Source organism: Amphiura filiformis, chromosome 6, assembly GCF_039555335.1.
Source record: "Amphiura filiformis chromosome 6, Afil_fr2py, whole genome shotgun sequence".
NCBI lineage: Eukaryota > Metazoa > Echinodermata > Ophiuroidea > Amphilepidida > Amphiuridae > Amphiura > Amphiura filiformis.
In genome coordinates, this window is record NC_092633.1 from 32,482,089 (window position 1) to 32,498,048 (window position 15,960).

Here is a 15,960-nt window from a genome sequence, read left to right on the forward strand (position 1 = left end):
AGTTCAAAACAAAAATAAAATAATCTGATTGAACGAGGACGGCATAATTGATTGATTGATTGATTGATAAATTGGTCATTATTTTCTATGCAGCAAATGGATAAACAAATATCAATTTCGCGATTTTCTAGCGAGTTTTATGTGGAGGTTCAATGCTTTGTGGAATTTATATGATCCATATACTAGTAATAATATATGAGGATATTTTGATGATGTTTCAAGGTAAATAAATAATCTACTAATGAAATTATGTCACATAGTCACTCGCAAAATAACTTTGAGGTGAATTCTGTAATGGAAGTTGCTTGAGTTGGGTTGTCAAATTCGGAACCAGTGTGCAAATTGTCTGTGATAAAATTCGCGAGTATTTAATTTCGCGAATCAAAAGCCCTCGCGAAATTCGCGAAATTAAATACCTCGCGAAATTAAGTGGTTTTACAAGTATATTGCACTTGACACTTCCATTAGTCTCACATTTAGAGACATGGTCACAGGTGTTCATTTTTGACACTTATTAACTTTTACTTAAAGAATCATCTGATCTTCTTACATTTATACATGCTCAACTCCCTGGTATGGATACTAGAGCTTTCAATCTGGATTTTAAAATCCCTGAATTTACAAGAAACTGTTTTAAAAACTTTATAAAAGCTGCCAACAATTCGAATATGAATAACTTTTGTTTTTCTCCAATAATTTGAACAATTCAACTGATTGAAGCAGCTTTCAAGATGTCTGCAGCAAGTGATGACAATGCGATGTCAGCGTGGGAGCTAGCTGTCTGATGAAGACGCTGTAAGACTTGAATCAGGTCACTTCCTTTCTCACGCAACATCTCAGCATGTTGAGGCTCTGTGGAGACCTAGATACAGAAAACAAACATTTCAAAGTGTCATTTCCAGTTCTGTATTCAAGCAAAGTTAAAGATTCTTGAATGGAAATAAACAAATTGAATCAGCTGAAATAAAATAAAAACAGTTTCTCATAATAAGGTGTGTGTGGGGGGGGTGTCAGTCTGTATATTGAGCATTTGTTACTTGGGAGTGGATATGAGCAAGCAACATGCTACTGTAAAGCAGTGCAGTTAACTCAATCGGTACAGTGCTAGATTTCTGTTCTCATGGTAAAATTGAACTAACTTGAAATTCCCTAGAGAAAGGAACGTACTGATAATTGTCTGGTCTACTTGCTTGAAACTCGGGGAGCAGATCATAGCTGCAATGGTTAGCATAATTATATGTAAGCTGACTAGGGTTCTGTGCATGAATAGAGCTGCTTACCTGAATGTTGCTAAATGGTGGTTTATTAGGTGTGTGTGTAATTGAACTATATACATCTGTACGTTTTATTTTACTTTGTCTCTGTGTAGTTGGTTCAGGACCCCTGGGAGGGTACTCAATACAAATAACCATATAGACAGGCTCAGGGACGTGCCGCAAACATGGGTAGCATTTTCAGTCTTTTGGTAAACAAATGGCCACTTTTTCTAAGCTCATTTTTGTAAAGGGATGGGTCCTTTTTTCAAAATGTTAAAAAAAAAACCAATTTTGCCTCATGACTGCAGCTAAAACTTTGGAAATTTGGAGATAAAGTAGTAAAACTAAGACAATTTATGTTGAATTTGACTGAATTTTTTTTTGACTTTTGGTATATCGATGGGTCCAAATTTCTTGAAAGATTGGTATACTGATGGGTCCACTTTCAAATTCTCAGCAGCACACCTCTACCCAAACCAGACTTGAGTACCCCCTGGGGGGTGGGGGTCAGGACTACAACATGTTATGTGACCCATCTATGTACTTACCATACGTTTAATGAATCTCATCACCACCTTCTGTCTCTTGGGTTCAGCTTGCATGAGTGCATTGGCCATACACTGCATATTGGATTCACTCATTGTGTCTGGGTATTCACCACCATAAAGCTGTCCAACTAATGACAGGCACTCTGTGGCTGCAAACTGGACGTCTTGGTCTGGATACAGTAACTGAAGAGGAAAATATACAAAATTATTATGTGGTAATGAAAAGAAGGAAATCAGCAGGAAAGAGGAGTTCCTGTATCAATATTGTATAGGTATAATAGACACAAAGAAATTCAATTGTTCAGTGAAATCAACATCAAGCAAATAATTTCAAATTTTCACTTTAATACCATGCAGTTTTATTCACAAAGTAATGCTGAAACCTTGTCCATTGGGTAGCACACTTTAAATAACCATTTTTTTTTTATTGTTGTTGTTCTTGTTTGCTTTTCAGCACGACAGTCTCCACTCACATGAGCTTAATGTTTTCAACTGTTGTGAAAAGCATATAAATAATTATTATCATTGTATGCGCACATAAAGACGTCATTTCATAGAGCACACGATCTGGTACATGGAGGCATTTTTGAAAATTGAGTTACTATAATCATTACATTATACAGATATTAGGCAATCATAATACTGTAAACAAAAGATGGACATACATACTTGGTTCTAAAGTTATCAAGTTTCATGATGTCCATTTTCTTATTTATTGTATTGTTTTTTTACTCCATATTTTTGCCTTTATTTCAATTTCAAATTTGCTGGACCAGATCCTGTCACACATATGTTAATGATCAAAATATTGACTTACAAGCTTCATGATACCATCCATGAGTTCTACTATGGGTTTATTGGCAAGCAGTAGAGCCTCAGCACCACGAGTGTCTGCAGCACCACCGGCTTTCTTAGCCTACATATCAAATATATAGAAAACAAAATATTATACCAACAAAAGGGTAAAAGGTAAAGGATGCCCATCTCTCTTTCATTGGCGACTGGGCCAGACTCCTCCATGTAATGTTGCTGTAGGGGAATCGCTACACCTCCTCTACAGCGAGTCTGTTACCTTCCCTGCATTAAAAAATGCCGGTACCCATTTATACACCTGGGTGGAGAGGAGTAATCGAGATAAAGTACCTTACTCAAGGGCACAACACGATGGCGTCGCCGGGGCTCGAACCCACAACCTTCCGATTATGAGTCGGAGCCCGTTCCACTCGGCCACCGTGCTCCCTTAACAATACCAACAAACTCGTTCAAAAAACAAGCAGTCTTGTAGTTTTACAGAAACCAGATATTACACTAACAATTCATCAGGTATGTTTCTTCTTTGTCTGTTCAATATTACAAAACTATGTCATAATATCACTGTTCACAATACACCTAAATTGAAACATAATATTGGCAGCACCATTCTATGTACATTAGGTATGCAATATTTAAGCTCTATGAACATTGGCTGTAATCATCCTAAAATGACCTCATTTTAAATGTGCCACAGAGGGGAAACAGGTGCTACAACAGTGTGTCTCGTCTGAAGTTGAGAGTAGCGCCATGTTGGATTTCGCAGTGGCAGATTTGAATCAATGGGTGTTTGTGGTCTCCAGCCTACAGACAAATCGCCCTTCTATGTATGTGTATAGGCCCCGCAGGATAAGGTTAAGCTTGTGCGATTCAAATCTGCCACTGCAAAATCCAACACAACATTACTCTCAACTTCAGACCAGACAAACTGTATAAACACAGTAATATCAGTTAAGTCTATTATTGTGATTACCATATAGTGGTGACAAATACCTGATACACTGTCCCTATATATTACAAGTGCAAAAACACAAAGACTTGATATCCCTTCTACAGTCTCTTTAATACAAAGGGATGGTTTATTATAGTGATCTGTGTTTACAAAAAGATGACACTGGGCTATTCCAGTTGAAATCCATACACCCCCTGTGGAAGACATGACCTTAATCTTCCACACAGGGGTGTAGATTTCAAATGGAGTCACCCATTCAGGTAACCCCATTTGAAATTCACACTCCCTATGTGGAAGATTAAGGTAATATCTACTACAGAGGGTATACGGATTTCAACTGCAATAGCCCCAATATGATACATGGGTACCTTGTAGAAGTGACAGGCAATACTTGACACTAACCTGCAGCACTTGTTTCACTGTTGCTGCTACAAATTTCAACAGCGTTAAAATGACTTCCATTAGGGTGACCAGCAGTAGTGTGGTAGCTTTATTCTGCTCGGTTTTACCAGTTTCATCCGGCCTATTTAAACGCATCACATCTTGGAATACTATACAGATATGCTCAACTAAGCCTGCAATAAAAAAGGGAGGAAAGCAATTACTTCTGCAAACTTATGTATATTTCGTATTTCAAAATACAACATGAGCGAACAACCTTGCATACTTAAAGAAAATGCTAACCAATCACGAGCGAGTTGGATTTACTTCCACGTTATGCACACTCAGGCATTCATCACATAGTGTACGTAGACAACTGTCATGCTGTTGGCAGCAGTGTTCATTCAAATGAAATGTTTACAATAAGCACTGTTTGTCATGAAGAATGAACATATGATTGCTCACAAGCTTTCACTTGAGTAGGTTGAGTTACAACAAGTCTTCAGCACTCAATGAATTTTACTCCACACATTTTAGAGCAATCATACTCCATCTTCAATGGATTGAAATGGATAGAGGACTTTTTTCTTAACTTGATGTATGTTTTCGCCAGCACAAAGCAGACTACTTTCATGAAGCTTTTATTTATTTCAATGACCTTGATCCCACCTGTGGTGGTTCGCAGGGCTACAATTTCTTTTGATATAAAGAGGAAAAATGTTACGAGGAGGTGCAGTAATATGGTCCCTCAAAGAATTAATCTGGATTCGCAAGAGATCCTACCACCATGAACAGAGACGAAAGGGCCTACCATTTAAGTTACGAGTATAACTGTCTCCTCAAGACCACACCAGCTCAGGATGGAACTATGTTACCACCAGCAAAGAGGATGATGAGATACCAATCACTCTGAAGAAGTATGTCATCTATGACATATGAAACTGTCAGGTCAGTGTCAAAATAATTTTATTTTTTTACGACGTATCCTCCAAAATAAAACAAAATGATTTACTTGGTCCCATACAATATAAAACATCTTTACAACTTACAATTAAAGTCATTTCCAGTTAAAACCTTTTAGTAGCGACATTACTTCTAATAAACATAAAACACTAACAGGTGCCAATCATCCAGATTATTCAGGTCATTGCGATATTGCGATATATAGCATGCATACTCACCATGTCCATAAAGTCCCTGCATATGTGTTCCCTCATAACCTGCCATACAATTGATAATACCAAGTACATGGCGTACCACGCTACCAGTTGGTGAGTTATGGTGCTCGTCAAGAACTTGGAATAGAATACCAACTATATCTAGTTGCTCCATTTGTCTACAAGTAAAGAAAAAACAATAGTTACCATTCAAACTTATTCTGTAGCATTTAGTCATTTATTATTATTAAATCATAATGATGTTATTCTATACTAAAAGCAGTGAGCCATTCAGTACCGCCGATTATGGGGGTAAGGAGAATCGGTCAGTCAGCATGATGTCACTTGCGATGAAACGCTTCCATCGCATTGGTTGTTTTTGCCGAGATTCAGTTGTCCCATCTCGCACTCTCAGACATGAAGGGGACACTAACTGTTGCACTCGATGGGAGAAATCACAAAACTTGTCATAAAATAAATACCTCTTGGTGAAACAATTCAAAATGTTTGATTTCTGATCAGGGGAATAAACTCTGAATAATTACAAAAGAAGAGGCAATTTGTTATTTTCCTATGCAGAGAAAATTGGCTGGAACTGAAAGGCTCCGTAAATACGCAACAGGGATTTTGTAAGGCTGTCCCCTTTGACAGACATGCGAAATGGGTAAGTGCAATAGATGGAACGACCCCGACCAAGAGAATGCTGATTGGGGGTTAAGGGAATGCATTACTCCTGGGTCTTGGGGAGCCTGTAAAAAGTAAAGAAAACATAACTTAATGGGCCTGTCAAAAGTAAGAAAACACAACTTAATGGGCCCATAAAAGCAAAGAAAAGAGGCCTTAGGGGGGCTCGTAAAAACAATAACAATATAGATTAACTAGTTACAAAAGAGAAGAGATAAATTCTAGAAAATGTTCTTCACCCCCCCCCTTCCAATGTTATGACAGCTTTAACAGTGTAAGTCTTACTTTGTATATGCTGGATTCCTTTCTATAAGTGGCAATAATAACTTGAGAGCATAAAGAGGCAATGGGTCTGGATCCAATAAGATCTGTTGACAATGAGGCAAGAACTCTGAGGCAACAAGGTCCTGGAACACTTTGCTATCTGCCATGTGTTGCTCATCTTCTGTCAGATCGTCGTGGGTGACATATAATGCCGTAATCTCGGTGAAGAGTCTTAAACAGAACATACGAGTTTCACCTATTCACAGGGAAGAAAAATAAACCAATATGTTGTCAGCTAGAAAGCCAATACAAATGACAAATTTAGTATTCTTCTTTCAGAAAATCAAATTGGGCAAGCATCCACTGCTTTTCTCACATTCTTTTTTGATGTCATATCCAAAACATATGCTTTCTACATGTATAATTTATGAAACCTAGCAGATTTGACCATGGCAGAATATAAACTTTTTTGTTTTCCAAACTTACTTACTTTTTATAACACAAGTATGTTAATTCTCTGGGATGTCAAAAACATCAACAAAAGAGTTCCGATGCAAAAAGTGATATATCCATTTTTCTTGATTTGAGATACAGGCAAATATAAGTCGTCAAATATAAAGAATATAATGAGAAAATATGTGTTGTTTTCGATCATACTTTCAATAATACAGATTGGATTTTTAGGAGGGTGTCAATTTAAAGCTAGCATAGGGCAGATGTTAGTGGCCTTTAACTCAAAAAGTTTGAAAATGGCCAATATCCCATTTTGCATCTTAACTCTTTGAATCCTGCTGTAAACTGTAAGATATTAGGAAATACTTTTAGATTAGTATGAGTTGATTGGTCTGTGACTTGATTTGTCAATATACATTTTAACATGTTGCTGACCCATACCTGGTTCCAATTAGGATTGGAAATGTTTATAACATGACACACAATGGCCCTACAGAGAAACTGTTTTCCTTTGTTTGCAATGAATAATTATTAGCAACACTGTAAAATTGTAGTGCCCTTAATATGTGTAATTTCTGAAAGTGTATGTTTCTATCGAATACTTGCCATTTTGACTAGAAATAAGACCGGCCAGAGAAGGTAATATACTTTCCACAATGACGCTGTGAAACTGCATCAATATAGCTGGATGTTGTGTAACAGCTTCTACAATGGACAGCACCGTGTTGATAAACTCAATGGTACCATTCTCACCTGTGGGGTACACATCATTCAAAGTTTGAATGTTTGTCACAATTCATACAACTAATCCTAATAAAATTCCATTTACATGCAGATATTTCGAAAACTGACCGTTTTCTTTATTGATGCTAATTGTTGCAATGGTGGTCTGTAAATAGCTAATGTTTTCTGCTCCGTTGCATGGAAGCATGGAAGTGGAATTTTATTGGACTAGTTGTCAGGCATGAGACTGCACTTTCCTAAAAAAAACTGAAAAAGTGCATGAAATTGAGCAAAAAGTATTTAAAAAAAATTCTGAAATTAAATAAAGTTGCAGAAATTATGACTTAAAAAAAAATGAATTCAGTTTAAAAACTGAAAATTCTCATGCCTGAGTTGTATGAATTTACAAATAACAATCTATCATGTACATTCCTGAATATGTTCAAGAAAGTTTGAATGTGAAGTTTCATCTGACAAAGGTGGGGGTGTGTTTGTTAAGTGTACAGAGGTGATTCGGAGTGTTTGATTGTGCATGTTTTTAACACAATACATTATGAAACTCACAAATATGGAATATGGAAGCTACAACCATGGCCAAAATGTGTTGGGACACTTATGGAAAACGTACATTATATTATGGCCTTATTTCCGTTATTATTAACGTGATAAAGTGGAGGTCTCTTTGGTGTCAAGCTTAAACCCTTTCCTAACACCCCAACCCTCCCCCTTCCCCACCAATCAATGTTGGGTGCCACTAGGCGCGTATGACCAAAAAAAGTAGGATTCAACATTGATCGGGGGAGTGGGGGGCTTATTTACATTACCCTATCAAACCGTCCCAACACTTATGGCCAGCATTATAGATCTCATAACATATATCCTGCATATAGAAATTGAAACATCAATACTTCTTGGTTGCCCTATTACTGGTCTAAACACAACAACTAATACATTTTACCACATATACTATGGTGGCTTTCTGTAGATTTTCAAAAACAATGTATAACTATGCTATACCACTCACAAAGGAGCTGCATTTTTCTTTTCATCAAACTATAATGATTGGATTTTCTGAATGCTCTATGTGTCTTTGAATCATTCACAGATACTGTGCCTCAGATGGTATTGGAAAGTTAGCATTCATATTAGTTTGTTATGTGTCTAGGTCAGAGTTAAATGTATATTTGTTTTGTGTTTTTTGTTGTTACATATATACTTCAAACAGGTGTCAACACTTACTCAAAGCTGATTCAATATTAGTCTCTCCTGAATCTAGTGATCTTACATGGGTTAACAACTCTCCAATATCACCAAGAAACTGCTCATTTACAACCTGTGATCTCAGACTCTGAAACATACATAAATAGTGTTCATTAATGAGTAACAAATATATACTTTATTGAGTTTAAGCTGAAAATGAATGACCAGTAATGAATGGATGAGATCTGACCATTGAGATGGAGAGTATTTTGTAGCTTTGAAAAAGAACAGAAGAGTTCATTGACCACACATTAACCACTCACTGTTAGCCACTGAAATATACATTTAGCCTATCAGGTTAGTAAGTCAAGTCAAGTCAAGTTAAACTTTATTAATCCATTTCTGGAAATTACATGCACATGAGATCATAATAAAATACATTAGAGAACAAGCATAATACAAAAACAGGTATTATATAAAGCACAATGAAATTCAAAGGCACTCCCTAGAAATGGTATGAAAACATAAATTAACGACGGTACTTGGAGTTATGATACAAAATAGCTTGAGGGACAAATGAGTTCAGGTATCTGTCTGTATTTGCACGCGGCAGTTGCATACGACCAGTTTTTGAGTTATGATGATATGACAAGCGATGGTGGAGTGGATGTTGGGGATGTAAGGGAATAAACAAAAGAAACATCTCTCACTACACCCTAAAATGCTATGGTAATATCAGACTCATTAATTGACAAATCTACAAATTATGCTCAAAGTTACAATATCCCAAGATTTTTTGTACCATTAGTAGAATTAGCACAAGTAGGGAATTCAGCAATCTCATACTGTAAGGGCATTTTGGTATTTGGAGAGAGAAATCTTTACTTTAACAACATTATTCAATACATTGGATGGGTGGGAAATAAATTTTTAATCCTAAGTAAAGGTATGGTATTCCAGGTTCATGTACCTTTTTCTACCTGCTTCTTTAACAAATTTGTTTACAAAACATTGGAAAGCTAAAATAAAGATTTCTATCGACTTACTAAGCTTGTAACCATGTGTAAAGCAACAGGTACTAGTGGTATATTAGTCTTCAATTGCTTGGCTTGGATGGATGATGGGTGTTTACGACCAGACACAGCAGCTAATGAGTTGACTGCATCACCTACAACAACAAGATTCAAAATACTGAGAAACTAGTCTACATAATGTGAAAGACAAGATAAGATAATTGATAAGGTACCCTGTTCGCATTGTGCTATCATTTGTCATTAGAAATTGATAGCGCTATGCAATCTTCAGGGCACAGCGCTATCATCCCTATATCTTTGTGTCAAAAATTGCCGGGATAGTAGTGCGAATCCACTAGTTCTTCAACAGCAACGCATGGTGATTTTGTTCGAGATAGGCCGAGCGACCTAAGCTGAGCACATCAGATAGATAGATAGAAAGATGTTATTACCTTTGATTTCCAAAACCATAACACTTTCCAAGATATGTTCAACTTGATGTAAACTTACCTAATAACTGTGGCATTACTTGTATGAGATACTCAGTGAGTAGGTGAAGACATTTGTTTAGGTATTCCCATTGGGCCTGGTTATCTGGTTTAGTACTTGCAGCTGCTTGACGTCTACTATCACGTTCAATATACATAACCAACCTAGATTTATATTGCAAAAACATGAACAATTCATAAGCACAAAATCAAAGATCTCATGTAATTAGAGACATACAGTTTAATGTAGAGGAGTAAACTTAGAGATGCAATCATTAAGCTGCCCAAGCAAAGTAAACCATGCAGACGTAAGTTGTGAATCGGTGATGAACAACAGTGAAACATGATTGAATCCCTTTCAACAATGACAACAAGCTAAAGATCATCTAATTCACAGGATTATTTCATGAGGTATGTCTAGTTTAGTCATTGCCACTCAACATTACAAGAAGATCAATGATTTTTCTATTGATATCAGCAGTAGAACTACAAAATAAAACAGCGGTGTTTAGCCGTTTCCTCCAAAATAATGAATTCAACATGTAAGCACACACAAGTTCCAGGCATGGGAAATTGTACGCGTTAACACGTAACGCATATATACCTTTCCATTAACTTGCATTTACGTATGTGCTACTGGCAAAGTGTGGATTCATCAAAGATTAAAGATAGTACAAAGGTATAGGAAGAGTTGTTGAAATAAGGTTTAAATTATTTGAATGAATAAAACATGAATGTTTACCTGGCTTGACATGTGACTGGTAGCATTTCTAGATTGTTTTCCACCACATGTAAAACTGTGAGGCATCCTTTAGCCCTGATCACCAATGATGGACTCTCAAGAAGCTTCATAACTTTTGTACAAAATCCTGAAAGTAAATAAGCAAAATTGGTAAGTATGTTGAACTCTGCTGCAATTAATAGAGTCGTACCACTCCCTGTATTTAACTCTGATTTATAAACATGTTGCAATGTACCATGATTAAAAAGAAATGCAATAATCAACAGAGACACAGTGCTGAAGTACTCATGCCCTGATTTCAAAATGTATATGTCACTAGTGTACCACTGGACTAAATAGTTGTTTTTCACTTTGCTCTTACGAAGTCGGAGTGACCTTTGTTTAATCTTTCAGTGCGACTAGATGCTAGTCTTTTTAAATTTCACACATTGCACAGTCAAGCCCTTGTTGATCTTGTTTCAAACTTTCAGTTAAAAAACATCTTTATTTAGGCCTTGGATTTTATGGTGAGTTGAAGCAATTTCTCACCTGGAACCAGGAAACTTTTCATAATAAGAATGATACTATTTATAGCTTGCTTTCTGAACCATCCTGAGGCAAACAATGTGCAGCTTAACAACATTTCATAGCTTAAAGTCATTATGGTATCTGACAAATTTTTTTGTTGGTTGCCAGTTTACCATTTACCAATGTTTAACACGTTTTGTAAGTGTCACCCTGTTGCACACTTGTTTCTATAGTTTCTATATAGACTGCTCAGTGCCAGAAGTGGGTAAGTGCAATAGCTGCCCTATGAACATTTGGCAATTGACACACAGTAAATTGTACTCATCTACACATGGCAGCTACATGTGGCAGCTATTGCACTGGCACTGAGCAGTCGATATTTGAATGAACACAGATGCCAACAGCTGTACGCAATCAGACTACGATCATGTATCGCATATTTCAGAATACAAGCGCAAACACACGTTCTTGGATACAATGATGAAAATACTAACCAATCACGAGTGAGTTGGTAAGGTTGGGTTCACTTCCGCATTACGCACATGCGGGTGTTCATCACACAGTGTAACACGGACATTCGGACAATGGTCATGCTGTTGAGTGTTGGTAGCTGCGTTCATTCAAATGAAATTTCTACTATAGTACTAATTGGAACAGCAATGTTATGTAAATTATTATAAATACCTGTGTGACCTGAATACAGCACAGCATAAGCAGATTGGTGTGTGAATAAGTAGGTAGGTAGGCAGCATTCATATGGTTAGCATGCAGGCAAATGAACAGCTAGCAGTTAATATTATATTCATAACCAGCAGTAGAGCTCAGTAGGGTCTTTTAAGTGAACAGATAGCAACGTTTTCACAGTATTTTTTGTGGGATATGGGAGCACATCAGAACTATCGAATTGCAATTGCATTGCTAAAAGTTTTAGGTCTTTGGGGGGAAAATGTATATCTTCAATAAGAAATGTCAAAATTTTAAAATGATGGACGGCTTTTCCTCCCAGCTACATACACCGATACATTGATATCAGATCCTCGTATTCAGAATGCAATTTGATATGTCTGATGTACTCTCATGTCTCACAAATACTGTGCAAACACTGCTATATGTTCCCTAAAAAGAAAGATCTCGGGGAATTTGAGTTTGTGCAACATTGTGTATTTCAAATTAATTTTAAATACATAACAATGTACCTTCTTTGCGCTAAATGTTGGCAGAGGCTTTTTGTCCTATCTATTACTTTAGCCATCTTATCTCAATATAATAGCCCCCTTTCTATACATCAATTTTCAAAATTACCCAAGCATTTTGTATATGACCCATCATGATTTACATTGTGTTTACCAATAGAATGACACTTTATAATACCTGCCATGCAGTACATCCAATGGTATGATCATGCATATACATCACATGTTTTTTAAAGGGATGTCCTGAAATCTTTACATTTAAGTTTACAGGACATTTTAATAATAATTTTCATGGTTCTGTAAAAATGATATTTAGGCTATGCCTATTCCCCATATGGAAGAAATGACCTTAACCTCCCAAACAGGGAGTTTGAAATTCATTCGGTTCTCTGAATGGGTGACTCCATTTGAAATCTATGCCTCCTGTGTGGGAGATTGAGGTCATGTCATACATGTATCTTTCATAGGGGATGTATGGATTTCAACTGGAAAATAGCCCATTGTTGCATTTCCTTTGATGGGATCATACCGCGGAAACATGGCATGTTGCCTCAGGGGATCGGCGCTAAGTCAGGTACGCGTGAGCAAACTCAAAATAAGCGCAAACAGCGCGGCGTACAAAAAGAAACTTCTCGCGAAGAAAGCGATGTCGCCAGGTCTGCACGCTGTACCGGCGTCAGCGGAATTCGGGTACGCTTAGAGCGCACAGGCATGGAAAATTCCAATCTGTGTATTAATAATCTAAGGATGGGATATCATGGCAGCTCATGATTCTTAAATTTCATGTTAGTGTCACACTCAACCAAGTATCATACAAGCAGACAGTTTGCCTGTCAGGAGTGTAACTCAACTGTGTTAACAAAGGAAAACAAACAAGAATAACAAACAAAACAAGCAAAACAGAAAAATAACAACAATTACAGTCCAACCTCTTTTATCCGCAGATGTGATGGACCAAGCATTGACGGGATAAGTGAAAAATCAGTAGAAGTGAGTTATATGTACTTTTGCATTGAATGTCTGAAGTGCTAACATTGAGGCAGCAAAATAATTACTCAAACCGATATATAGTCATGTCCTTCTAAATGCTTTAATGCATGGAATCATGGTCTCAAAGCATTAAAAACAGGTTTTTCTATGAAGATCACATGTCTAGATAACAGAGTGAACCGCATAAAAGAGATCCAGATAAGGGGGTTGGACTGCATAAAATTACACTATGTTAAACAAAGTATAACGACAAATTTCAAAATCAGCTAAAACATTTCCAGTATGTTATCATCCCATTACCTTATCCTGTATAAGTCTATGTAGATGTGATCCTTCATTGAGTGTAGCTGCTAACATGGTAAGCATAGCTTGTTGTACACGACTGATATGAACACCCAATGCTTCCAGTACTGACGGTAAACCTATCTTGTCTATCACACCCTGAAATATGCTCACGGAATGCTGAGTGATGCGACATAATGCCTGAAAAATAAACAAGTACAGAAAAATGTATTGTTGTAAACTACTAGAGACCTTGTGGGCTTGGCATAAAGTAATTTTTTTAATTCTTCTGTGGTCTGGGTACACATTGGTGATCGGTGATGGCGTAGAAGAGGCGAGGTATACTCCCCTTCTATGCGTCAATGACTAATGGGTCAACCATCTTGTTGATCAGCCAATCAGTGTGATTGTTTATCACTTCTGCTTTCAAGCTGGTATACGCTCGATGCACAGCACACCACAGAATAATCAAAAAATTTATTTTAACATGTTAAGGACTATAAATCATAATTATAAAGTTTGTCTTTTATGCTGGTTTCATACTTTCATGCCGTTTGCACTTTGTGATGTGATGCCCACACATTTCACACCAACAGACCCAATCAAGGCTTTTCATTGATTGATTATGCCATGCCGATTGTCGCTGCAGCATTTAAGTCTGACAGGGTCATTATATTATTGTTATAGAGAGACAGGATCTCTCAGCCATAATTTATTAAATCTCAACAAATCAATAACGTAAATGTTTTAAGGAAGCTGTGTAGCATACACATCTATGCATGGTCTCTACATATGTATGTGCGTATCTCAGCACTTTTAGCAAACAGCCAGACTCCCCATACTTTGTATGCTGTGAATTTTCGCATGAGGGCCAATCATTCGATCGTGCATGTCTAACAAATCACACCAGCGTTGCGTGCCTTCACATTTACACAAAGGACCGTTAAAATATGCGGCATGCACATAACAGTTTAGTTTGTCACACTTCGTGGAACAATCAGCCCTCATTAACAGGTGATACTGGGACTTGACTTGTTTGCGACTAGTCTGTGGTATAGTCTGTAGCAACAACATAATGTAACTTACCGAGATAGCAGAGACTTTGAGTGAATCAGCTGAGTGTGTAAACAGATGCCATAGCAAGTGTCCATTCTCATTGGTTGATAGTTTACTGCTATGTCTTCCCATTGTTAACTTACCGAGATAGCAGAGACTTTGAGTGAATCAGCTGAGTGTGTAAACAGATGCCATAGCAGGTGTCCATTCTCATTAGTTGATAGTTTGTTACTATGTCTTCCCATTGTTGTTGCTACATTGTCAATAGTCTTGGCTGCACAATGCTGGACAACTGCATCTTCCTGAAATTTGATTAGAATTACACACAAAAAGAAAAGGTAAACAGGTGATCAAGTTTAGATATATATTTAAAATCCATGGGTAAGAATTGCTCTCTAATTACTAAACTAAAAACAAAATCTACTAGTTGCAACATGAAGGTACCATTGAACTTTTCAAGTGTAGGGTTGCAATGAAAGTGGAGTGTAACATGGATATAAAGTGAAACTGAGTGCAATATTAAGAATTTAAATACCTTGACTGACAACCATGGACCTTATCTATGAATTGGATATTTTCAACAAGTCAATTGTGAGTTGGCACGTCACCTTACATGTATGATGGTCTGCTAAAGTTTGTCCAGCCTATAATAGGCGAAAATTATTTGGCTTTTGTTATTGCATGCATCAATAAAGTCCCAACTCACGCTCGCGTAAATTCACATAATCGTGCGCCAGTCACGCATTACTCGACACACAAATCATGTAAGCACTGCATCCAACTGCGTGCACATGCAATACATGTTATGAGTCTTATTTTTTCACCTTAAATAAGCAGAAGACACTTTAGAAAGGCAATACTAATTAATCATATCTGCAAATAAGCAGAAGACACTTTAGAAAGGCAATACTAATTAATCATATCTTCAAATGTATTCACATATCGAGGGTTGTGAACCAGAAAGCCTAAACTCATGTGAGTTTATAATAAGGCTGCCTGGTTCTTAACCCTCGATATAAACTTACCGCTTCCCTTAGACATCTAGAGAGTATTGTATATGTTAAGGAAGGAACACTCCAACTATCAACACTATCTGGTCTCTGTTCCTCTTGTACAGCCACTAAATACAATAATTCACCTAAAGCTGGCAACACTGCTTGCTTTAACTTGGCATTTCTTGTGCTGTCTCTTATTACTTCTGATAACAACATGAAGATCTGCAAAATAAAAAGCAATATTGAATATTCTCTTGAAGACATTT

General features: G+C 37.0%; 1 protein-coding gene across 1 annotated transcript in view; it reads right to left on the bottom strand.

Annotated features, from left to right (window-relative positions):
* Positions 1 to 257: 257 nt before the first annotated feature.
* LOC140154470 (serine/threonine-protein kinase ULK4-like) overlaps positions 258 to 15,960 on the bottom strand; it is a 30,046-nt gene continuing 14,343 nt past the window's right edge. Inside the window, 14 exon segments of the mRNA XM_072177038.1 lie at positions 258 to 862; positions 1,805 to 1,987; positions 2,622 to 2,720; positions 3,969 to 4,141; positions 5,129 to 5,283; positions 6,074 to 6,308; positions 7,112 to 7,258; positions 8,468 to 8,576; positions 9,475 to 9,596; positions 9,952 to 10,094; positions 10,672 to 11,057; positions 13,653 to 13,844; positions 14,843 to 15,001; positions 15,725 to 15,916. Of these exon segments, the coding sequence (XP_072033139.1) occupies positions 707 to 862; positions 1,805 to 1,987; positions 2,622 to 2,720; positions 3,969 to 4,141; positions 5,129 to 5,283; positions 6,074 to 6,308; positions 7,112 to 7,258; positions 8,468 to 8,576; positions 9,475 to 9,596; positions 9,952 to 10,094; positions 10,672 to 11,057; positions 13,653 to 13,844; positions 14,843 to 15,001; positions 15,725 to 15,916 (2,451 nt within the window). The 3' untranslated portion in view covers positions 258 to 706.